Source organism: Acanthopagrus latus, chromosome 9 (genome assembly GCF_904848185.1).
Source record: "Acanthopagrus latus isolate v.2019 chromosome 9, fAcaLat1.1, whole genome shotgun sequence".
NCBI lineage: Eukaryota > Metazoa > Chordata > Actinopteri > Spariformes > Sparidae > Acanthopagrus > Acanthopagrus latus.
The window spans coordinates 7,178,430-7,203,512 of NC_051047.1; the positions used below are offsets into that span (position 1 = coordinate 7,178,430).

The 25,083-nt window shown below is 42.3% G+C and overlaps 1 protein-coding gene across 2 annotated transcripts in view; it reads right to left on the minus strand.

Annotated features, from left to right (window-relative positions):
- Positions 1-20,624, minus strand: part of slc15a2 (solute carrier family 15 member 2) — a 22,322-nt gene extending 1,698 nt beyond the window's left edge. The window contains exons 1-20 of one of the 2 annotated variants that reach the window (XM_037108722.1): positions 20,276-20,624; positions 17,718-17,805; positions 15,716-15,857; positions 15,394-15,486; positions 14,567-14,666; positions 14,283-14,373; positions 14,117-14,194; positions 12,464-12,546; positions 12,204-12,287; positions 12,003-12,092; positions 8,989-9,033; positions 8,672-8,707; positions 7,551-7,639; positions 6,970-7,051; positions 6,391-6,516; positions 4,213-4,377; positions 2,621-2,667; positions 2,414-2,518; positions 1,293-1,392; positions 1,060-1,203 (exon numbers count right to left, since the gene is read on the minus strand). In XM_037108722.1, coding sequence (XP_036964617.1) covers positions 1,060-1,203; positions 1,293-1,392; positions 2,414-2,518; positions 2,621-2,667; positions 4,213-4,377; positions 6,391-6,516; positions 6,970-7,051; positions 7,551-7,639; positions 8,672-8,707; positions 8,989-9,033; positions 12,003-12,092; positions 12,204-12,287; positions 12,464-12,546; positions 14,117-14,194; positions 14,283-14,373; positions 14,567-14,666; positions 15,394-15,486; positions 15,716-15,857; positions 17,718-17,805; positions 20,276-20,284 — 1,797 coding nt within the window. In that variant the 5' untranslated portion in view covers positions 20,285-20,624. Of the gene's footprint in view, positions 1-1,059; positions 1,204-1,292; positions 1,393-2,413; positions 2,519-2,620; positions 2,668-4,212; positions 4,378-6,390; positions 6,517-6,969; positions 7,052-7,550; positions 7,640-8,671; positions 8,708-8,988; positions 9,034-12,002; positions 12,093-12,203; positions 12,288-12,463; positions 12,547-14,116; positions 14,195-14,282; positions 14,374-14,566; positions 14,667-15,393; positions 15,487-15,715; positions 15,858-17,717; positions 17,806-19,859; positions 20,162-20,275 lie in introns of those variants that run through there. The other variant, XM_037108723.1, reaches the window with a different exon arrangement.
- Between the last annotated feature and the right edge of the window lie 4,459 nt (positions 20,625-25,083).

Below are 25,083 nucleotides of genomic sequence, written 5' to 3' on the forward strand. Positions count from 1 at the left end.
TATGGTTTTTATAACGTCATAGCTTTGCAATTTGGGAAAATTGCACATGGGAGAAGTTAGCCTTTCTAAAGGTTGGTTGTCTATCTCTAACAAACTGTGACAGAGAACAGATGAAAAAGAAAATATTTAGTCATCTGAACCACAACCGGCTCCTTCTGTGGACTCATATTTTTAAGTGTTTCTGTGTGTCACAGCCTTTGTTCAGTGGTGTTTAGCCCCCAGCCAATCACAGCCTGAGGTCGTGAATCATTTAAACCTGGTTACATTGCTGTCTCCATCCCCCTCCTCTGCTCTATGTCTGTCATGGATGTGGTAAGAGCCGCAGGCCTGTGTGTCTGTTTGACGCAGACACACACGCACACACACACACACACAGCAGGGTAGGGGGGCAGACAGAAGACAGGATGAAGCAGCACTTTGGCAGCATTCAAAGAAATGGATGGCTTGTGTGTGTAAAGGTGCTCTAGAACGTAAACACTGTGAAGTGATCAGAAAACAACTTTTATTTCTCTGATTCACTGCTTTGTTCTCACCACCAACAGCAGCGATGAACCCTGCAGAGTATGCATTAAAGGTTCCACGAAATGGAATCAGTACTTCCTAATCCTAACAGGCAAAGTGCAGGATTGCTGTTCATTTTTGAATTACTTTTTTAATGGCCTTCAGTGAAACCTACAGTCACTACTGAGGATGCACTGTCTTCCACAGAGATGTTGTGACCATCAAACACTCAGTCCTTGCACATCTGAGTGGTTGATTGAAGAATGGGACTGATTGGAGAACGGGACTGCTAAATGCTAACTAGCTACCTCTGGTCCAAAGCTCCTGTGGTCCCTGAGTTCCCAGTTCCAGCCGGTAGCTGCAGAGATAACTGAGCTAACTAGCTAACTAGCTAAGGGTAGCTCCATTTAGCAACAGTTGGTGGTTACATTGGTGATATGATGCCCCCTATTTAAGCATGACTTTCACAGGTGGCCAACTCTTACGTACTGCGCCTTTTAAGAGTGTAGAGATTATTATCGAGTGACTGCTTGACACTGAGTGTGTGTGACGGCGAACCTGTGAGTAGGAGAACTCCAGGCCGGTGATGGAGAACAGGACCTCTCCCATGGTGATGAGGGCGTACTGGGGGATCTGCCAGGCGATGTGCACGTTGTTGGCTCTCACATCCTCCATCTTGTACATCACAATGTTACCCGAGTCCTGACAAAACACACGCAAACACTCTGGGTTTTGTCATGCTGTGTAACAGGTAACATCTGCATGGTGACTTGAATAGGAAGCGCCCTGACCTCCATCAGTATGACAGTGTAGGAGCCTCCAAAGTCCAGCAGGCCCAGGTTGAGATTAGAGCATGCCTTTGACCGTATGCTGCAGCTGACGTCTCTATATCTGAAACACAGAAGAACAAATGGTACTTAACATGAGGTAACAGTTCTATCATACAACAACATAACATCTGATTATTGATCATTTAACGGTGTCAGTTGTTGAGTTGTGCAGTGGAAGGAGATATCTGGAGACATCCATCGTTCTGGAAGTAAAAGTCCTGCTTGTAGTGTGCATGAACAACATGAGGGTAACGACAGCTGGAGCACTGATTGCATTGTAAAATGTTGAAGAAGTAAAGAAGGAACTATACAAAGAGTTGAAGTAAACGCAGAACATCCTCGGTCTGTTTTAGAAGTAAAAAAAACAACATACATTCCATTTATCGAGACAGGAATGCTGTCTTTGTGTCATCCCTCTCTGATTTTGTGGCCACCTAGTAATGTCAGCTTTTCAGCTGACAGGCCTCTGACACATCTGAACACATTTGTCTGTAGTTGTGTTTCTGTCCAACAGTCACTCTCCTTTTAGCTCTATTTTTGTCTCCACTTACTGGCATCTGGCTCTTTATCTGCCAAATGCTCCACTGTGTTCATCAGCTGGTATATTATTGTGTGTTCAGACCACCAGTGACAAAGCGGCGGGCCACAAGCCATTTTCAGAGGAAGCCACCCAGCAATCCGATGATACGAACTGACGCTGCGTGACGCGCTACAAATCAAAGTTGAGCTGGCCCAAAATAGCACGTAATACCACTGTGTGTGTCTGCTGTTTGGGGCCGAGCAGGAAGGGAAGTGCACGAGGAGATTTAAAGTAATTTGGGAGCAGAGAGACTAAATTAAAACAGGAATGTTGATATAAACTGATATAAAATATGTTATCACAACGTTGGTTTACAATTACTGCCAGGTAGAAAACTGGACAGGTAGAGTCCAGGTCCTCACCCATTACCTTACATACAGTTTATCTGTCTTTTTTATTTCAGGGTGTTTCATAAGTGTATGATCGATGCTTTCATATCTGTTGTCAACTGCGACGTCACCGTGAGTCGGTCAGGCAGGTGAACTGATCCAGTCCTACTCACTCTCCTCGATTCACAGTTTGGTTGGGGGACATGTGACCAGAGGGCACAGTGAACTTCACATCTCCAACAGTGAGGCTTATTGACTCTGGCAGTGTGTTGTAGAACCTGTTGAATCGGAAGAACTCGTTAACTCCAAACTGATTATTTGAGCTGAATAAAGTTGACCTAAATTTTTACACCAGCAGGATGAGGTTGAACATGTCTTACCTCAGATAAGGATCTCCAGTTTGATTTTTCAATATGAAGTCTTCCACCTGCGGAGTTAAAATAAGACAGTTGAGGGTTTGTTTGCTAATGTCTGAAAGGATGACTGTCAATCAAGTGTGAGCGAACCACACCCATAACTAAGGACTTGACATCCAGAGACCTGCGAGCCAATGGGCGCACAGTGGGCTGTCCACATGAGAGATGCATCACCTCAGAGTGTTTTTTTTGTTTTGTTTTGTTTTGTTTTATTTTAAAGAAGACATATTCAACACATTTTCAGGTTCATAATTGTATTTTGGGTTAATACTAGAACAGGTTTACAGGCTATAGCTCCTGTCTCTTTAAGGCCCACCCCTCCTGAATACCCAGTCTCCTCTGATTGGTTGATTGAAGTACAGTTGTGTTTCTCTGCTCCAGACTTTCAGTAGTTAACAGCATGTTTCACCTCAGGTAAAAGGTCTTACCTGGTGTGTGTTAGTAGATATGTAATACACTACATTACCGTCATACAAAAACAATCTGGTTGACTTTCCTTAAAGTTAGTTGTGGAATGTAATGAAAGTACTGTACTGTAGTATTCGGTTTCTTATACGTGATACTTCCACTCCACTAGATCTGGAAGAAAATAATGTACTTTTTATTCACATTTTTTAGATGACTTCAGTAACTTGTTGTTTTGCAGATTACATGCTGCATCTGAGCCAAAAAAGCACATTTTACTTACAATATACTTTAAGACTGTTACTCAAGAACAATGCGAATGGGTGACTTTCACTTCTAATAAACTTATAACATGATATCTTTACTTTTACTCAAGTGTTGGGTACTTCTATTTCTTCCGCACAAAGAGCAGGTGAAGCTATCATTTATGTTAGCCCCATAAAACCATGTGGAACTGTGTAAGAAATGCAAGTGCAGACTGATGGCCATATTGAAGCTGTACTTACTGTACTTCATTTCACGTTTCATTTGTTAGTTCAGTGCGAGGTTTGAATAAATTGTTAAATTTAAATAAGTTATTAATGTGGACACAAGTTTTGCACACACTGTTAAAAACAAAACAAGAAAAACACACAAAATGGTGTTTGTGCATTTTAGTGTTATTCTATTAATGATACAAATAACACTACATTTTCAGAAATAGTGCATTTTTCTCCTAGCACCGGAAGGCTGACGTGGCCCTCCGGCAAGACAACAACACCAGCACTGGCCCCCGGCTCTTTTGAGTTTGACACACCTGCTTTAGAGTGTATGTGCCTTGTCAGAATGAATATTTTGTGGCTCTCATGGATTTTTTTTTCTCACATACAGCAGATCAGGTCCTTTTCATTCTGAGTGAAACAAGTTGAATAATCATGAAACTCAGAGCCTTTGTGCTTGTGTGTTTTGCTGCAGAAAAGGAGCGGCGCTTCTCATGTTTGGGGATCCTGCTCTCTTCCCATTGGCTCACAGACCTGTTGGGCCCTCCTCCACAGTCGTGATGACTTAGACACATAATCTGTTAAACCTGAGGATGTTCTCCTTAAAACTTTAACTAAAAGTGAATATTCGGTGCCGCTGAGCATAATGAGCCCAGTCTGTGGGTCACTCACCAGTTTGCAGTGGACCGTAGCAGCATCAGAGTATAAGATGAGACTGTAGGCCTTCTGTTGCTCAACCGTATATTGACACTCTGATGTATTTCCATTCAAGGTGACCTCCATCATCTGTTCCTGGCTGGAGCCCACCACTGGAAGAGTCACATATTCAGGAGGGTCCTGACACACAGAAACCAGGAGATAAATTTAGAATTCATTACAAACTCTTCAGTGTGAAGACAAACAGCTCTGATAAAACAGCACACTTTCAAAAGTGTATCGCTGTTTTATGGTACTGACAGCAGTATATTTTAATCACAATGTACATGTTAGAGTTTAAATTTACCAATAGTTTATTAGTTTATTACTGAGAAAACTGAACCATAAATCTTACACAACATATTTCTTAGAATGAAGTCACAGAATTAACCATGGCTTTGAAATGTTCCTGCAGGGCAGCTGGAGGGCTGTTTGACCTATCAGAGGTCAGTGGATGTTTCAGGTATCTGTACTTTAACCTCCTCCTCACATCTTCAAAACGGGCTTGTTACTAGAATTGGAGGTGACATATGGATCGTTTTTATTTGGTGTCATTGCACGCCGCCTTCCCAACATCACAAGATTCTTGTGATGTTGGGAAGATTGTCACAAGATTCTTGTGATGTTGGGAAGGCGGTGCTGATAGGTTGAAATCAGTCTTCAAGACTGATTTCAACCTATCAGTGCACATCACGCACAGCAAGACGTAGTGAGACGAAACAAAGATGCATTATGACGGAAACAGACAGAAAGGGAGACTGGAATTAGATAAGATTCGATTGGATAGACTTTATCCCACAACGGGGAAATTCACTTGTTACAACAGCTTGAGACGCAACAAGTACAGGTGGGTAAAAAAGCAGGCAGACAAATACACATAAAGTTAAATAGAGAATGAATTTAAAAAATGGGGAGAAAATGAGTGTTAGTGTCTCGTATCTGCAGTGTGGCTTTCTGATGTCTTGGGGACGAGACTCAACAATCAACTATCTTCATGATGCGTTTGGGAACAGCTGGGACAAATCCTACTGAATGACTAACCTCACTCAAGTTTAATAGTCTTTGAATTATATCAATTTGACGTGAGCTTCAGTTAGCTTCCACCAGAAATGTCCTTCATGGGGAGTTTACTTTGATACTCTGACTACATTTCAGAGCCTGTACTCTTCACAGCTCTGTGTCAGGCCTTTGTCAGGGACAAACAGCATGATCAGTATCAGCCTCAAGTATTTCTACACATCTTTTGTGTTGCGTACTTGTATTTTTTAATCTTGTGGTTCACCGGATGCTGATCGTTTTAAAGCATCCATCTGATGTTGTTTTATCAGTTGATCTCAGTGTGTTGCGTCATGTTGTACAGGCATTTCTTAATCAGAAGTTATACAATATAGATATGTTAGTGTCATTCTCCACCACCTAAGCAAGATTCAGCGACAGGATGACACTTCCTCCTTTATTAGCTTCCTTGGCTAACGACAGGATGTGCTGTAATCTGTTGTACTGGTGTACAGTGTAGCTGTGGGTTATGAACGATTTTTTACTGTGAGGATGAGGGTTAGGTTGTTGTCTGAAGCAGAGCACGGAACTTTTTATTCTGCTCACAAGTCGACTGCAGAGCATTACAGAAAGACGGCTTTGGTTTTTACCTTTCACAATAAGAGTCCTATAAACCGTGTTAATGCTTATGAGAGGGAGCTGAAATTAATTTAGACGTTTCGGAAACAGGACAAAATGTCTGCGTGTGCTGTTAATTAAAGTTTCTTGGATGGAAAGACAAAGGGAATCAGCAGGCCAGACTTTCGGAATCCGAAATCAGAATCAGCCGGGAAAACTGCAATATATTTACTATATTTTAACTATTTCATATTACACAAATCTGCTTTGTATGCTTTGTTGTTTCTCTGTCCACTGCTGCTGTTTCAGTAAGGACACATTCCTGCTTAACGTTTTTTTATTCTCTCAGTGAGGCATTTCCTGGTTAAATGAAGTTAGTATTATCGAGTGAAGGGGGGGATAGACTCTGCTCAGGTCAACACTTTCTCACAGAGCACACACATCCTCACAGTCAGACACCTGGCACATGTCCAGTCTATAATCCCGACTCTCACTGAGAGCTCTGTGCTGCCTTGCATCCACGCTGGAGAGTGTGTTTACCTGAAGGGGTGGGATCTGCTCTGGAAACAAGTTGCTGCCGGGTGTCCTCACAGTGACGTTGCCTCCTGCCAGGTTATAGACCTGCATGAGATAGCTCCCCTCAGGTGCAGGGTCCACCACTGTTTTCTATCAGACAGCGAGAGAGATGCCATCAGAGAACAGCCTTTTCGGGAGTTACTCGTCATACCATAAAGACTTGTGTGTGCGACTCCCTCTCTGAAATGCTCAGAGAGGTTACGACAGGACGGAAATACAACAAAAGACAGCAAACATCATTGGCAGATAAAAAGGATGGACAGAACTACTTGAAAGGATATACTGTGTCTCTGTCTGAAAATCAATGTAAAGTGTTTTGGTCGGTGTTGTTGTTCCTCAGGACTGGAACGCATCATTGAAGGGTTCCAGTTTGTCTTCCAGGACGACTGTGAACTCTGTATTATTGAAGTCTACGTGCAGGTGTCTTCATGTGTTCCTGCTGGGTGTGCACGCTGTACATACATGCAATCCTGTGTGAGTAGGCGAGTGTTGGTGAGTATCCTCTGACAGGAGGTCAGATTCACGGCCGCTGCTCATACGTACCACCACGTTCACCTCCACCAGCGTGGCCGCTCCGAAGGCAAGCGCTGCAAAAATCATCCCTGCCGCCATTTTCCTGAGAGGCCTGAAGCACACACACACACACAATTTTACACACCGGTCATCACAATGTGCGTTTACTGCTGTGAGGGTCGAGCTTTATCACTTTATAGATCAAAGAGGTGATCAGTGTCCTCGCTGATCTCCTGCCTGATAACAGGCTGCCTCATCACTGGCTCTGACGCTGTGCCATCTGTTGCAAATGTGTCCTTTACAACCTTGGCTGTGCTCTAAAAAAGCGCTCCCTGCTATTTTGAAACCCACTTGATTCCACATTTACACTTCTCCATCCCGTTTCTCAGAGACAGGAAAACAGAAACATCATAAATTAAACCTTGTGGTGTAATCCCCCCCGAGAGCTCTACAAAAACTTAACCCCCTCATCACATTTACAGTTGTAAATATACAATATGTTGATGTCCGACAGACTCATTGAGGTCACACGGCTCATTTTCAGCTTTACAGGTTTCTTAAACGCTTCTGTCTGCAGTAAAGACGTATCCATGATGACAGGCTCTACTCACGTGATGTTGATCCTGCAAAAGCGGACGAGCGGATATATGATGAGGTCAAAGATGGGCACGAAGACAAGAATCAGCAGGGCATTCAGCATCTAGACGACAGGGAGGGGAGAAGCTTGCCGTTAAACGACTCTATAAAAGATCACTTACCCCCATAAAATAATAAAGGCCAGAGTTACACGTGAAGAAAGAGACCAATTCCAATATAATATCGCCAGTGAATAGAAGGTCATCTGGCAGTGATTAAGAGCCGTAAAGGTGTTTTCGTGACAACAACAGCATCACTTTTCCAGGTGACACTTCAGTGGAAAAACACACTAATGTTTCAGACGGCAGCAGTCTGCAGGTAATCAGGGACACAGCTTCTGGTTCTGTTGGATTCATACTCCAGCACAGTGACATTACCATGAAACTACGACTGATAAAGCACTGATATTCAGCTATAAGTGTGTTTGAGAGTGTTTCGTGTTAATACTGCTAATGATCCTATACATTAGGTCAAGGCAACATGAGAGCCCCAAAGTACACAGTTCCAGCACCGTCAGAGCAAATGACTGGTTGTTCTATGTAACCTCATGTAGACTGGCTGCTCGTGGGGAACATGTTTCAACCACTGCGTCTTCACCAGAGCTCTGATGAAGACCCAGGGGTTGAATGTGTAATATTTTTCCTGACTGGGCTTTTAATGATTTAGCCTCTGTATTCAAGTTGTTTTGATACATCTGCTTGTATCTGCTGGATTGCCTCTTGGTTTGCTTTGTTACAGACTGCAGTTCATCTGACGTGAGTGTGAACTCCCTCAGATTAATCAAACTGTGTGACATATTGAGAAATATGCATTCATATTTGCACAGTGACCCACTTCTTCCTGCACCATTTTCATGTACTTTGCCCATCCACTGAAACAACGGATATTTTTGGTATATGGTTAATTATTTATTCAGTTTAACCATTGCGTCTCTACTGTAATTCAAAGCTGTCCTTCCTTACAGCCGCCCAAGAACATTGGGCTACCTTATTTGTTTGATTTATGTCATCTAAACTCATCTGAGTGGCATTTTTTGCCGGCATGCAACTATATATTGTCCTTGTTGTGCATTGGTGCTCATTTTACTTGCACGTACCTGCATCTGGTCAGGCTTGATGCTGAAGGAGTTCCCCTGCAATGAAACGAGATGATTTCAGTCATTTAAACTTTAACTTCATAAATCTAGAAGTATGTGCAGGGCACTGTGTAATCAAAGTCCCTTTAGACCATAAACAACGCAATGCACTGGAATAAAATGACAAATTGTAACAACACCCTAACAATGGAGATGTCTGTTTTACGGGACAGTTTGTACATCAGATGAATATCGACACCCACCCACTGATAACAGAGTGCAATAAAGATCTTATCAGCTTGTTAAAAATTATTTTTAAAAAAAGTTATTCATCTTACAAAAGCCATGTTCATCCTGGCAGCTTGAATTGTCCAGCGAGAACCCTGCAACAGAGACAAACACTAGTTTACAACAACAGCTAGACAGTTGGTTCAGTGAAATGAGCCTTTAACCACAGAATGTGTCGTGTCCATATTTCCGCACAAGACCACAATAAAACGATTTAAATGAAGAGCTATGAGTTATGGAAGAAGGCACTTCAGGAATGTTGCATGTTTTCGTCGAGGTACTCCATAATCAGACGGTTGTGTGGAGTGTTGGTCGGAGGAGAAGATAACAGATAGTTATGGCATTTTTATAAGAGAGCTATGACACAAGACCTTGACCCATGCTGACTGAGGAGAATCGTCTATGTGCAATCAAACAGAACTCAATATGATACTTGGGTTAAAAGCTAAAAACATGTCTGCTGTAAAAGGAAGCTGCCGCTGTAATGTTACTTGAACCTGCAGATCAGTTTAAAGTCAAAACAGAAGACATTTTCATCTGTGTCTGTCCAGACTTTGAAGGACTTCAATAAAAGGTATTAAAGGAGGCATTTTTTTGCTCATTTTCAGGTTCATCATTTTATTTCTGGTGACTAGAACTGGCTTACACGCTTTAATGCTCAAAAACACATCATTTTTCTCAAACAGCAGGTCTATATTCCCCCTCTGTCTGAAACACATTGTTATAGCTCCTGTCTCTTTAAGGCCCCGGCTCCTGAACACCCAGTCTCCTCTGATTGGTCAGCTCACACTCGTCTGAGCCAGCACTGCAAACAACCACAGAGCAGCTATGCGGAATCAATTCTTATGTGCCAAACTAGCCTCTAGGCATTAATTAAATGTTTGACATGCGGGTGACGTAGTGTGATGTAACAAAGTCACAGAATTAAAGGCGAAACTCTGATGAGGCATTCAGGATCAGTGTTTTCTGTGGGAGAAAAGGGGCTTTTGCTGGTGTGGACTTTTAACTTTCAAGACCTTTTACATGCTGCTCAAGATCATATAACAGCTGCATAAGGCTTCTTCAAGTGTTTTTTTAAGATGATCCCTATATTAAGATGTACATGTATTTTTACAGAGAAGTGACTGATTGAGAGCTTTACCACAAGGTGCAATGACAATCCCCTGAAGATCACTGTCAGCAAAACCAATGAGTTTCTGATTGCTTCAAACATGGATGTTGCTGCAAAGAACGTGGATGCTTCACACATGTTGCACTCAGCAACACAGGAGATCTCTACAGTCGGCATAGGTTAGTGTCACCAAGTTAGTATCTGACCAAATGTGAAATTTGGTCACAGATTATGTTTTTGAAGTGTTTTTGGAGAGGATTCTGACATCATGGTGATGCTGACCTTTGGCCCTTTTAGATAAAAATGTCATCCCTTCATCATTTTCAACAGTGATCTTGACCAGTGTTATCTTAGTTTAATTCTTTTCATCATTTTTCATTTGTAATTTATCATTGTTTTCAATTCAGTGTCATTTAATGTAATACCCAGAGTGCATTTGCTTGTTTCAGTGTAGTTTTTATTGGTTTCTCTGTCAGTTTTTTTTTTCATTTGATTTAAGAAGTTCATGATAATTATGATAATCCTCAACACACCATTGTTTGAAGGCAATCATCTTACAGTCTCAGTAAACACAAGCACCACTGACGTCTCATGATGTTGTGTTGACAACAATAAACATCACCTGTATATTTGATTTGGTTGTAGTTAGTCCTGTTACAGCATGTTTTCTTTTTTTCAAGGCCTGGATTTTATTTGTATTCCAATTAAATACAATTATTTTTCACACCTGGTATTATGTTTTTCACTTAGTTTTAGTCAAAATTATAATAACCTTGTTTGCAAGCAAAGACAAAACATTTGTTGTATATATATATATATATATATATATATATATATATATATATATATATATATATATATATATATATATATATATATATACAGAAACGGAACTACTTTCCCCATGTTCTGTAGAAACAGATCATTGAAGCTGTCTTTTTATCTGTCCTGAATCATGGTGATGTGATCTACAGACATGCCTCTGTCTCCACCCTCACTCCATTGGACTGGTTTATCACTGCTTGGAAAACTGCTACACTAGGAACATTTTACAATATACCGATAGGTTAGCTTAAGACTTTTAACTACGCACTGTCCTGTATGGTTGTTTACCGCTTATCTGTCATGCACCTCAGTTTTATTTGTGTTTTGTCATGTTCCTTTGCTTGCACGTTTATGTACCCATTCTGTTTGTTCGTTCTGTCAGTGTGTTCCTTCTTCCTGTTTGCTATCACATTTTTGGACCTTTTCTGTTTTTCATTTGTGTGTTCGACATCACTTTTTTTTTAAAGATTTAAATAGGGCCAAATGAATAAACTGATTAAATAAATTAGAATAACTTTAATAAAATAAAATAATACCAAGTGGTTAACTATCATAACTTATTGAGTCTAATGAGTCCATCACAGTGTCCCGCTGGACGATTGTGTCAAACTGGAAGAAATTCCCACAAAGCACTCCTGACATGCTGCATCAGCCAGAACAGGGCCAACGGACCATCCGGCACAGCTGTTGCTGCTGCAGAGGCATCATTACAAGATACAGTCAACTCAAAGCCCATGTGCCCGAGTTGTAATCATTGCATCATTCATATTATGTGGATAACTGTGGGATCTGTTGAATATGTACAGTGCAATAAGTGTTGCATGTTGTTTTTGGCTGGAACCAGAGATTTCACTGGTTGCTTGGAAACTGCTCCAGAGGTTAATGGGGATGTCATGAGTTTCGCCTGTTTGCTCATTAACTAAAGAATTTCAACTGTATGGTTGGTGCTAGTTGACATGGCAGAGGATCAAAGTGATGCCATTCATCCTGAGGAGGACATGAAAGTCTCAGACTAATTTCATGACAAACAGCTGTATAGATGTTTCAGTCCGTACACGACTTTAGAGCAGTGTGTGAAGTATGGACCTTGAAAACGTTACAAAGAAGTAGGCGGTGTTCGTATCGTACCTGCTGATCGAACAGAGCCCAGAACATTGGCAGCGGGATGTAGAGCACCAGAACCCGCAGCACCATCTTGATCTCCTGGATCAGACGCTTCTGTTTATACACAGACACACACAGGGCGGATTACTGATGCACTGAAACCAGCATTGACTTTTTTTAATTTGTCATCCGCAGCAAAGTTAGTAGAAAAAGTCTTTTTGTTACCGAGTACTTCTCCTCAGCCCAGTCCAGCCAGTGCTTCCTCGGGGTGTCATACTTCGCTCTCTGCAAGCGGTTTCTGATGGCAAACTGTAAGTAAAGATAAAGAAAAGGAATGACGAAGCAATGAGCTCAGACACAACAGGAGCAGAAGCGACATGTAAAAATCAGACCTTTATTACGGCAAAGTAAACAGAAATGAATAAATCTGTTTGCACTTTGGTAAATCATCCGATGCGGTTCACAGGGACTGGGAGATGACTCACGCCTATGCAACCGCAGACTTCCAGCAGGATGTTTCCCTCGGGAGGACTCCTCTTGTACAGGCTGCTGCCAGCGATGAACACAACTGCACACAAGATGGATGAAGAGTCAGACAGTTTATGTTGGAAACAGCTCAGCCGTTGTGCAAACAATCGCTCCGCTTGCCTGGTGCCAACATGCTCAGATCAGCTATATGTAGCAGGATCTGACATACAGAGGTTTACCACTGAAGAATGTTCTGTCCTCTTACAGCGGCTTATGAAATAGTAAAAAAAAAAAGTCAAACATGCTGTAAACATGTCAAACTTGGGCCTGACCGTTCAGACGCTGAAGCCTGTGCTCTGTCTCACGCTCGCTGCGATCTGTCTGTGGCCACTCAGTAATAAAATCACAGCTTGTTTTCACAGTGAGCGCTCAGCCGAGCATGAATCCCATAAGGTTCAGAGGGGACGGGGATTCAGACGCAGAGACAACGGGCTGTCAGGATGTATGCAGAGGGGCCTTGATCAGCAGGAAGCCCACCCTGTCACAGGCTGCACTTCACACAAACATGCTCTCAGCATGCAGGTCACAGCCTGAGCTCAGCTAACGTCCTCAAATGTGACAGTCGCTGATACCAATGATATTAAAAGCTGTTCATCTTCAGGTTCACTATTTTGTTTTAGGCCATTACTGGAAAAGGTCTACACGTCTATACTCAAGAAAAATACATCTGTTTTCTCGAGCAGCAGCTCTGTATCCCCCCCCTCTGTTTAGCTCCTGTCTCTTTTAACTTCCTATACCTTTTACATGCACAGGAACCTGTATAACACGCTGAAGGAAGGGAAAACAGCCACAAAGAGCAACAGGTCCACCTCAAAATACAGGCATCACATCATAGCCTGGTGTTTTTATTTCCTGGAGGCGTGCAAATTAAGTCCATTTACTGTTTTATTTAATTTTTTTTTTAACCACAAACAAACTCTTGAGGGGCCAATTTGTTTGATTTTTCACGTCAATACAGCTTGCTTGTATTCACCTGTATCAGATTTTGACCAGCGGGCAACTGCTCTGATCCAGGCCAACGTTTTAAGCTGATACAGTATGATAAATAAGCAGTATGTTTTGGGAGGAAATGCTTTAAGTGCTGTGTTTCTTGAATCTTATGTGTCTAAATTCAAGTTCAAAATAGTTTCCGACTCAAGGTCCTTTGGCTGGCTTTACTCAGAGCTTCAGACTGAACTACAGTAAGAGGATCTGTGGTTTGGTTTGGAGATGAAAGCAGTACAACTGTTTGTCAGATCCTGGTAGCTTCCTTATCTCTGCTGAAGGCAAGAGGTTTATGCATACACAGCCACTACTAGCACAACACACCTGAATTGTCTTAAGAAGCGGCAGCCAGCAAGGCAGCTTTTGTTGTATATGTAAAAAGTCGCTACATCCCGATAGCAGTCAGCAAATCAAATGCTCGGTAAAATCTGTGGCTGTAACAACATCAGCATGCTAACACGCTCACAATGACATACTGATGATCAGCAGGTGTAACGTTTACCAGATTCGACATTTCAGTTTAGCATGAGAGCGCGCTGACACTCAGGTTTGCAGGTTTTGGTCATAAACATACAGGACAGGTTCATCCTGAGGGTGACAACACATATAGGTGGATGGACACTCACCTAAGGCCACAATCATCAGAGCTGCAGGAACTCCGAAGGCCAGAGCGTAGCAGTCCCCACCGAAACACTGCACATCACCTGCAGGAGCGAAAAGCAGCATCAAAACACACTGATGCTGGTCACACAGTGGACCTCTGTGGGTGAATCACATGTGTTCAACACTCACTTCTCAGGATGGGTGTGATCACAGTGGACATCAGGCTGCCAGCGTTGATCGACATGTAGAAAATGGAGAAGAATTTCTGCCTCTCGCTGGTCTGGAGGGGATCAAATGAAGAATCAGGAGAAACTTTTCGGAAAAGGTCGAAGACATCGAAACATAATTAGACTGATTTGTACTGAGCTGAAAGTCTATTATGGACTCACGACACGCGTTGTTTTTATACACATGAACTACAAGTTACGATGCTTTCATATCTTTAAAACTAAAGAAGAAGTGTGGTGTCTTACATGCTCCTCGTCAAACTGGTCTCCTCCAAACGCTGCCACGCAGGGTTTGATCCCTCCGGTGCCGAAGGCGATGAGTATCAGCCCAACCATGGACAGAGCACTGCAACACACGGATACACAGTAAGTGTTCATTTTTGTATTGAAACTACAGTATTAGTGTCTTTGACTTGATAAGTCCACCATCAGAAAATGGTCCAAGAGGAAATAATCAACATGTATCATTAATTGATGAGAAGAGTCTCAGTGAACATAGGTTTCACTGGTCTGTTAGCCACATACTGAAACCCCTCAAACTCCATACAGGAGCTGCACATTGGCACTGGGGCAAGACCAAGACCAGGAGGACAAGTCAGGGTCAAGACCAATGCCAGACCAGTAGAACAGTGCCACATTTCTTGATAAAATAATCAAGAGGCATTTCAGAGACCAAGGAAAAATGTGTCAAGTCTGAGACGAATGAGCCCTTCCAAAACTGGGCCCAACTTGAGACCAAGACTGATCTCACCTGTCTCTATCACCCAGAGTCAAAGTGACAGAGACAGGGCGAAGATAAGCAGTTATTCTGACACATTCACATCATCACCACATTTGACGTAGCAACTGCTGTCTCGATCTAGATCTCTAAATCTATTCTCAAATGTTTATCGTGAAGATATATCATGAACGTTTCTCCTCTTTCTTTGGTCGGGGGCAGCCAAAGTTAAAAACAATCTGAAACATCTGTGATATGTTGATCGATTCACAGTGACAGAATAAATGAACCAGTATGAGCGCTGAGCTGTGAACCTGGCTGCTCAGAGAGGGCGAGTCAGCTCTTGATAACTTACATGTGCACATCGGTGTTCCCCACAGTGGGGATGGCTCCGACCGACTTGACCACATGGCCGATCACGTAGACGATGGACAGGTAGATGATGGTCCTGCAGAGAGCACACACACTTAAGGACACACAAGATCTCTGAGGCCACAGTGAGTCATGTGAACTAATCAGTGGTGTTACACATTCACCAAGCTGCCAGCGTGCATGGTGCCTGTCTATTTACTGCAAGGATGCGGTGTGACATTCTAAACTGTTAACGAGGCAACTTAAACTAAAACCATTGAACTAGCCCTTTAATGCACATGTGGATGAATCACCAGCGGACTCACTTGTATTTTCCGAGCCAGGAGTCGGCGATGATAGCTCCCAGTATGGGCGTGAAGTAGCAGAGGCCGCTGAAGGCATGGTAGACAGCGGTGGACAGGTCCTTGTCCCAGTGCAGGTAGGTGAGGAAGTAAAGAGTCAGCAACGCTGCGAACACACACACACACACACACACACACACACACACACACACACACACACACACACACACACCACCATGAGCTGTCTGACACAGACTGACACTGGTGAAGCCCAATTATTTCATATAAGGGAATTCTCCCCCCCAACTGTTCCTACCCAGAGAGCTTCATTTCATTTATTTCATGATAAGGAGATCCAAGAGATGATCCCAGGTTTGGTTTTGGCAGAACGTGTACAAAATCATGCACAGGACATCTAAAATATATCCATGTGATGAAATAGGAACAAAAGGAAACAAAATATGTATGAAATTTCCCCTGAAGGTCTAGAATAAGATGTGTTTCCCAACATCAGTGCTACTAATCACCATATCCTACTGTCGTTGCCAGCATGGCCGAATTGTTCATCACTACAGAACATAAACTGTCAGAGTAATGCTTTACCAACAAGACCCAGTGTTTCTCTTGTGTTTCACTGCCATATCTATTAATAAATCTCCTTAAACCTCAGTGTGTAATCTTTTAATTTACTGTGTCTGTGTCCCAGGCTTGGATGTCTGCGGCACTGTTACGGTGACAGATAAACAGAGGTCACATGACCGTGTTTAACATTAACTCTGTACACTGTCCAACATTTCTCCTGCTTTTAAGGAAAGTTTTCCAGGAGTAAACACTGACATTACTGAACCTAAATCTTTTTATCAAAGGTCCATTTACTTGCTTTTCCCCAAGCTTTCAGTCAAATCTTGTGTTTTGAACACTGTGAGAAGTTGTTAAAAACGTTTTTTTTTTGTTTTTTTTTAAAGCTAGTAAGAAGACACTAAGGTAAGTTTTTTAATAAACTACGTTACAATGAACATTCAAAAACACAGAATATACCCCTTTAACTTTCGGTGTGGATTCAGAAAAAAGGGGATGGATCCAGGAACACATTTTTTATAAGGCGTGTTTAGGTGGCTGGTATCTATGAGTGACTATGACTTGATCTGGACTGAAATAAAACTCCAGATCTGGCAGATTTAAAGGAGCACTCTGTAGTTTTATAAAATACATTCTAACTAAGAATTTTAAAATGTACGTTATTAATGAGGTAATAACACAAACTTTCTCCATAACTGAATAAACAAGCTGTTCTCAGAGCAAGATAACATTCCAGAACACTGTTTGAAGCTAGAAAGCTGGCAGGGTCCGCCACATATAAACAAAGTAAACCAGTGTGAAACTGTTTTGTCCTTTAAGGTCAGTTTGTTTATTCAGTTTATGTTTATTTCGTTTGTTTAGGCAGGAAGAAATCAGCCAATGAAGATATTTCTCTTCTCTTTACCAAACTACTAGTGCTTCTTTAAATATTCTGCTTTTAATTATTGGATTAGGCTTGAATAAAAAAATTTGGAGGTATGCACTCTACAGAGTGCAATTCTGGTGTGCATTTCAAAAAGAGGCTCAGTGCTAACTGGTGTCTTTAAATTCAGTCTCACCTCGATTAAAAGATGATCAAAAATCATAAATTGATAGTAAGTATGATTCGTTACTGATCTATTTAAATGGACGCATGAAAACATGAAGACAAAGTTTATCAGCTGAAAATATTCGCACTTGAAAAATTTAAACAGCGTGAAGTGGAAACTGTGTTTTGCATGGCATGTTTCCATCTGTGTGTGGCTGACTGAAGTAATGTGACGGACGGACATGTGAGTATAAGTGAGGGTCATGTGGGGAGAAGCCATACGCTGCAGTTGTATGTGTCCGTGTTGGTTTAACAAGCTGCAAATTCAATATGTGTCAAGGACTCTTCAAAGACCCTGAAGCCTCTCCTGTCACGCACAATTGATCTAGCACATGTTGTCCACCGTGACAGTGCTCATACCTTTCATGCCATAGTAGGAGAAGCGTTCGCAGAACTCATTCACCACGATGAAGCAGATGCTGAGCGGGTAGTTGGTCCCACATACTTTCTACAAGAGGAAAACGCTGTTAACTGGAGACATGATACAAGACATTCATCATACAAACCTGCTGACAGTGAATACACCAGTTCATCTCTTTTCTCTGAGTCAAATATTAACATCAGCCTGTTTATTCAGTCAATAGTTTCACCTGCTCTAACACAACGCCTATCGATCGCTTGTTGTGGAGCGGGAGCTTGTGCCTGACGCCACACTTCCTGATTGTTTGCCACTCGTACTGTAAATCACTCAGGTCAATCATTATGAAGATCGAGCAGTTACAGGGGAGTTGTCGGGAATATACGTCAGGTTATTTAAACTAGGAAACAAGAATCCCTTAAAATACCTTTTATCAATCATTCATTTACCCGTTGTAAAACACTTAACACATTAAACATGAGCTGTTTGATTTAAACAACTTACACTGAAAAGCCCCTGAGTGCAATTCTAAACACACAACGAGCTTGTAAAGTACAGCATGAAGCAGCGTCACAGATTAGCCCCTAGAAGTCCACGGAAGAATAAATTCAAGAGCTGAAATGATTAGTTGATCAACTGATCAACAGCAACAGTTTGTATGATTGGCTGCTTTCATCCCACATGACGTTGAGTCCCAGGAACCTTTCTGATACATTATCTCACCTGGACAGTTAATCAGTGCATCCTAACAACCAATCATCACAGAGTCATCCGTAATGACAAATATTAACGGCTGCAAACTCAGCACACACAACAGCATCACTTAAACTAAGGCAGAGACTTTTAATCCTGACGCGCAGTCAGCTGTTTGCTGGGACTGGTGTTTCACTGATCCAGCGCTGGTGCTGACTGGTACATCGCTTCCTCTTGATATGCTGTATTATCGCTAACACTTACTTTAAAATGTGATCCTCCCTAAAATATAACAAAAACATGTGTCTCCCTTCCCTCTGGCATCCATCCATGTAAATATGACTTTGGCTGTGTTTGTCTGAGTGCTGAAACATCAGCCTCCACACTACTGTGGAGACTGGTGACATATTGTCAAAGGTGCAGCTCCAGTGTACAGTGACCTTATCAAGACTCAACTGGCAAATCTGACTTGTTTTGAATGCAAAGCCAGCCACTGTGCTGACTCCGCTCTTATGTCAATATCTTTTAAATATCTGATCATCTGGTGGTTAGTATTCTTTATTTTCTATTCTTGTCTCTTTTAAACCTGCTCTACTTTAGCCTGCTTTCCTATTACTTTACTTGTTTACATTTCTTAACTTGTTTTAATGTTTTGTTTCTTAGTGGAATTTCTTTTTTCCTACTTGTTACTAATTTTTTTTTATTTCTTTTAACGTCATTTTCATGCCACTGTAAAGCACCTGAGTTGCCTTGTGTCTGAATTGAGCTATACAAATCAACACGCCTTGCCAAGTGAACTAGCAGGTGCAAGAAGAGTGGCACATTTTTCGCGAGGTTCCAAGAAATCTGGCTCATTTTGTTAAAGGACCATGCTGTAATTTTGAAGAAAAGTTTATGTGAAGGGAAAGATCTTCACTGGCTGATTCTTTTATGCCTAACCAAAGTTAATACACTGACTATATTTGTTTTCATAACTGAAAGAACAAACTGAACTTAAAGGACAACACAGTTTCACACTGTTTTACTTTGTTTACATGTGGCGGACCCTGCCAGCTTTCTAGCTTCAAACAGTGTTCTGGGACCTTATTTTTCCTCTGAGAACAGCATGTTTATTCACTCATGGAACACATTTTCTCATTTTCTCTGCTGCTCTTTCGGCCTAAACTTTTATTTTTCAGTTCAATTCTAGCAGCGATTAATCGATTAATCATTAATCATTAACATCCCTACTGATCACTGTGGACAGCCCAGCTGCCTCTCTGTCAGCAGCATCTATCTATCTATCTATCTATCTATCTATCTATCTATCTATCTATCTATGTCTAAAGGTTTCTAAAGAAGCCTTCCCCACATCACAGCTGGTCAACACTTCTCACTCATGCTCCACCTAAACAATCCATCACGTTCATCTCACTGATGTTGCTGCCCTTTCCGCGTGAAAATAAACTCACTCGCATTTTATTTGGTGGCACGACCCTTTAAACTCCTCACTCTCGCATGTGACTGCACACGGTCCGTGTCGTGTTCCTCTCGGTGTTTGGGTGTCCGGGGTGCGTCTGTTGCATCATCTCAGCGGTGAGCGACGGCCGCGGTGTGGCGCGCTGCCGCCAGGTGAAGCGGGTCACACCGCTGCCCGACACAGCGGGCACATACCTGCAGTGTGGCTGAACAACACGACAAACACACCCCAGCCCCACACTTCACGCACGGTAAAAGCCTTCCCCCCGCGTCACTGTCCACGCGTCTGCCCCGCACACACCCGCTCCAACTTTTTTCACGGCGGGGTCAAAAAAGTGATTTCAAGAAGGCTGAAAAAAAAGTGTAAAAGTCACGCCGATCGACCTGAACGACACGGGCACACTCTTACCTTACTCATGTTGCCGTGTGTGTGGTGGGTTGTAGATCTTCACTGTCGCATCGGAGCTCCTGACTCACATCCAAGTCCGTCCCACTGTGGAGGCAGGCTGAGGGACCGCGATCATTTATGCTCCTCCGCCGGACTCGGAGTTAATGTTCCACCACCAACCGTGGACTTGTCGTTTAAGGAACCGCGGGTCGACTACTTTAAAAAGAAAAAAAGTTTTTAAAAAGTCTCCCAAACAGCGCAATGAGTCACCCGGATCCGTGTTTTCGAGCCCACCTTCTCGGTGAGGTCGTTGTCAGTGAGGTGGCCCGGCAGCAGCAAGCTCACATGTACAATAGTGTCGTTGTTAGACTGATGGAGGCTCCAAGTCCTCTGGACGTGTCCCTCTGCTGTCCTGTGTGTGTGTGTGTGTGTGTGTGTGTGTGAGTGTGTGTGACACTGTGCTACTTTCCTGGAAGCACCAGGCAATTCCAATCATAAAGGTTGTTGTTTGTCTGTTTTTGTTGTATGTCTGTATATCTTACTACTGATCTGTTTTTGGTGTGTGTTTGTTCGTTTGTTTTTGCTGATTGTCTGTTGTTGTTGTTCTGATCTCATCTTTGACACTGTGCAAAGTCGATCATGCAAAAAAGTACGTAAAGTGCAAGTACCTCAAAATGAGGTACATGAGTAAATGGACATTCAAACAGAAACAAAAGGCTCCGAGGAGGCAGGTAAGGGCCCGAGACCAGACCTATTCAGCAGGGCTCAGGAGGCCCATGGGCCACATGGGGCCCTTTAAAAACCTCCTTCCGCCCCCTGATCACTTTATCAGTCGGCTGATTATTCCATTATTAGCTGTGTATGTTGAAAAGCAAAAAAAACATCTTGTTCTTGAAGTTTTAAATATGGCTTTCTAAGCGCAGAGAATTTCATAAATGAAACAGACGACGACTTGTAAGTTCATAAAGGTGCGCTGTTTTCTCCTGGAGGTGGAACCTGCTTCTACATAAACGAAGGTTGGTGCACAGGTGTCTCAGGGTTGAGGCAGTCATGCAGCCATCACGTAGACACTCTTTCCATAAACGTTACCTTTCTACTCTCAGAGGGAGCTGTCCTTGTTTGTTCTGGTCAGTGTTTAAATCCCACCATAAGCCTGTGTAACGGAGGAGTTACGACACCTGGCTGACCAGATAACAGACGTGGAGAAAGATCACACAGACCCTCTGCTCAGCATTCTTTTCAATGGAGCAAATCTCACACACTAACTACATTAAATATAGACAGTGTGTAAAGTGTCCTACCTGGGACACCGACACATTGGACCATTGCTATATAGTTATAAAGGACGATTCATGTTCAGTTCCCCCGTGCACCTTTAGGACTGTCTGATCACCGTCTGCTCCATCTCATCCTGACCTACAGGCAGAATGTCAAACCTCAGTGAGGAAATGGACTGATGAGTAAATCTGGAGTTACAGGCCTGCTTTGACTGCACTGGTTGGTTTCTGAAGCTGCAGCCTCAGACCTTAAAGCGCTCACTGGCACTGTGACAGCTTCGATCAGTTTTTGTGAGGACGTGTGTGTGCAGACCAAGACTTTCTGCACATGCAACAACGATAAAATCCTGGTTTACACTTAAACTCAGGCGAAGGAGGAGGCCTGCAGCAGTGGGGACCAGGCCCTGAACAAGCAGGCCAGAAACTCACTGACAAAGGGGATCAGGGTGGCTAAGAGGAGCTACACTGAGAAGCTAAGAAACAGCTTCCCAGCCAATGACGCTGCATCAGTTCGGAGAGGCCTGGAGAACATTACCAGCTACTGGCGACCATCCCCCCACCCTGTGGAAAACACTTGACTGGCAGATGACCTTAACACTTTCAGCATCAGGTTTGAAAGGAACTCTTTCACACCCGTCTCCCCACACGGTGCAATCACTCCTGCCGCTGTTTTTAATGGAAACGCAGTTTTAAATGGAAATACTGCATACAAATCTGCACTCCTTACAAGTGCACTTTTTCTAAGTCTTAATTTCATTATTTTCAAAAATGTTCTTTTAGATTTAATGTTTTAAAACTGTTCCCTGAACACTGACTGCAGATTTAATCAGAGTCAAATTCCTTGTTTGTGTACACATACTTGGCCAATAAAGCAGATTCTGATTACTGTACAAAAACTCAGCTTTACCACTGTATGTGTCATGTTTTATGGAGGAAATACTGTCTGGTTTTCTCTCTGCTGCTCTCGGGCTGCTCTGTCTGGAGCAGCTCCGGACAGATAGCGTCACTTGTCGCTAAAATAGCTGCTAACAAATGTCAGCTTCTCAGTGAACATCCCCGATGGAGGATGGTTACAGCACAGAGGTGATTAGTGGAGTTTCCTGGGAGACAGATACGGTAGCTTTGTTGCTAAAGTAAAAGCTAACTGCTGCTAAATGTAGTTAGCTGCTGTTAGCTTGATAAGTGATCCTTGCTGACCCAGCTCACCTCGGTACATTGGTTTCATGACAAACTGAGACTTACTCAAGATGAGAAATTTTCTATTAAATTGACAGTTTGATGTATTTTTTTTCTTCATCAAACTAATGAAATATCAGACTGTTAAAACATGTCATTATAAAGACTTGTTGAACACTCACCAAAACCCATAACTTAAACATTGTAGAGCTGCTCCTGTTTATTAGCAGTTGTCAATATGAGCAGATTTATTATGATTTACTTATTTATTACTACCTTTTTCTGAGCCTAGTTGGCAGCCATATTGGTGTTGGTGACATGTGTTGAGTGAGGCGATGTTGTTCTCTGAGCAGTTTCACACAAAACCATATGATGGTTTACTTTAATTCCAAACGCTTTATTGACTTGAAAAACGAACTTTTAAATTGAGAAACATCACAAGTGTGATTCACAGCACAATTCGAATAGGAGCAATGAATTATTTGTCTCTCTCAGTTCACCGTCATACAAAGTTTTTATGAAATGAAGTCCTGTGGGTGGGCGGGGACTCTCCAGACTCTCCTGTCACAGTGATGGACGTGTTCATTCCCAGGTGATGCCGTCCAACACAGACAGCGAGTTAGCGGCATGATGACTTGTTCACTTTTCACGATTTGTTAAAATAAAACAGCTGACACTGCCCAGATTTTCATGAGCTGAGTTAGCTAATGTCATGTTAGCATAAGTGAGCAGTTAGCTTTATCAGCTTTTGTCACATTTCCCAGCAAACCCTTGGTGGACTTTTTTTCTTGAGAGACAAGTTTTATGTTTGCATTAACAAACTCATGACTGCATGAACCTAGCTTCAGGCCAGCTGTTAATGTGTTTGCGTAGGCTAAGTTGCAGATCCAGTTGCTTCCCTGTCCTGTGGCAGTGAAACACATGAGGGAAACGTGTCTGAGTGCATGAGCCTCACCTGTCGCCACTGTAACAAGTTTATGTCTTTATACGTTTGGAGCGGCAGCTTGTAATTACTTCCGATCACCAGAAAAGGCTGATGTCAGCTCTGATCATGACACTGCAGTCAGTGCATGTGTGGTGTCTGGTTTCTGATCTGTAAAGCAGGTAGGAATATTAATCGACTCATTGTGTCAGCACTAGTATGACTTTAATGGCAGTATTTGTACACACAACACACCGCTCAAACTGTCGGACAGATTTAAAAACTTGAAGCTGCTGATGGTGCAGAGCCTAACTAGTCTGCGTTCAGACAGAATAAAGCTGACTACGGTCTATGACCCTTCACTGAGTAGCACTATGGGGGATAAAACTGACCTTATATGACTAAAACTAACAAGGATTTTCATCTAGAGACGATGACTAAATCTAAAATAGCTGCCAGAATTTTCAGGCAGGTTTCAGGCTTGAGGCTATAAAAGAGGAAGGCACAATAAGCTGACGATCCTGCAGGAGACAAAGGAGGAACTGCTGTATGTAGCGAAAGGCTGATCAGGATTAGAGGTGCAGGTGAGGCTCAGGTGTGGAGGACAGCAGGAGCAGTCCGAGGACATCTGGTGGACAGCTGGAGGACGGCAGCTGTGTGGAGCTGATGGAAAGAGCTCAGGATGGGAGGAGTGAACAGGGGGCTGGAGACAGGAAGCAGAGGATGCTGGATGATGAGGGGAGCTGACGAGCACGTTGAGATGAGAATCAACTGAGTAAGATCATGAGGTCTGCTGCAAGTGGTGGAAGGAGGAATACGAATGTATACATACATTCTACAATTTTAAAATATATTGTTACTAGTCAAAGTCCCAAATAATCAAACAAACAAACATACAAACAGAATGACCCATTAATATTTTTGTTAAACAGATTATTTAGGATGAAAGTTTAACTTTATCTGGTCCAACTGAACCTCATTTGAATAACTTCATAAACTGTTACAGGTTACTATCATTGCTTTTCGAATATGGATGTATAAAATACAGAATACAGGTTGGAGAAAGTGTATTTAATGGACACAGAAGTCATCTGAAATTGAAAAAATACAAAAAGACAGACAACACAAACTGATACAGAGATTTAGATATTATTTTTATGATGTAGTTTATCATTAAAGTCATTTGGTGTTTACTTTAGCTGTTCTTTAACTCCTAATGTAGCTTCCTTAGGTGCAACTACACATTTGCATTACATGGATCAAATCAGTGGTTAAAAGTCTTGTCTCACATATCATTAATGATTGATTGATAATTGAGTATTATTCAAAATTTGCATCCCCGCTGTCTAATTGTTCTGGTGAAAAAGCACTTTTGTGAATGTGGTGAAGTAAAAACAAAGTCGTAGACGGTGGGTATACTTGAGTAACAAGAACAAGCTACTCTAAGTTGTTAC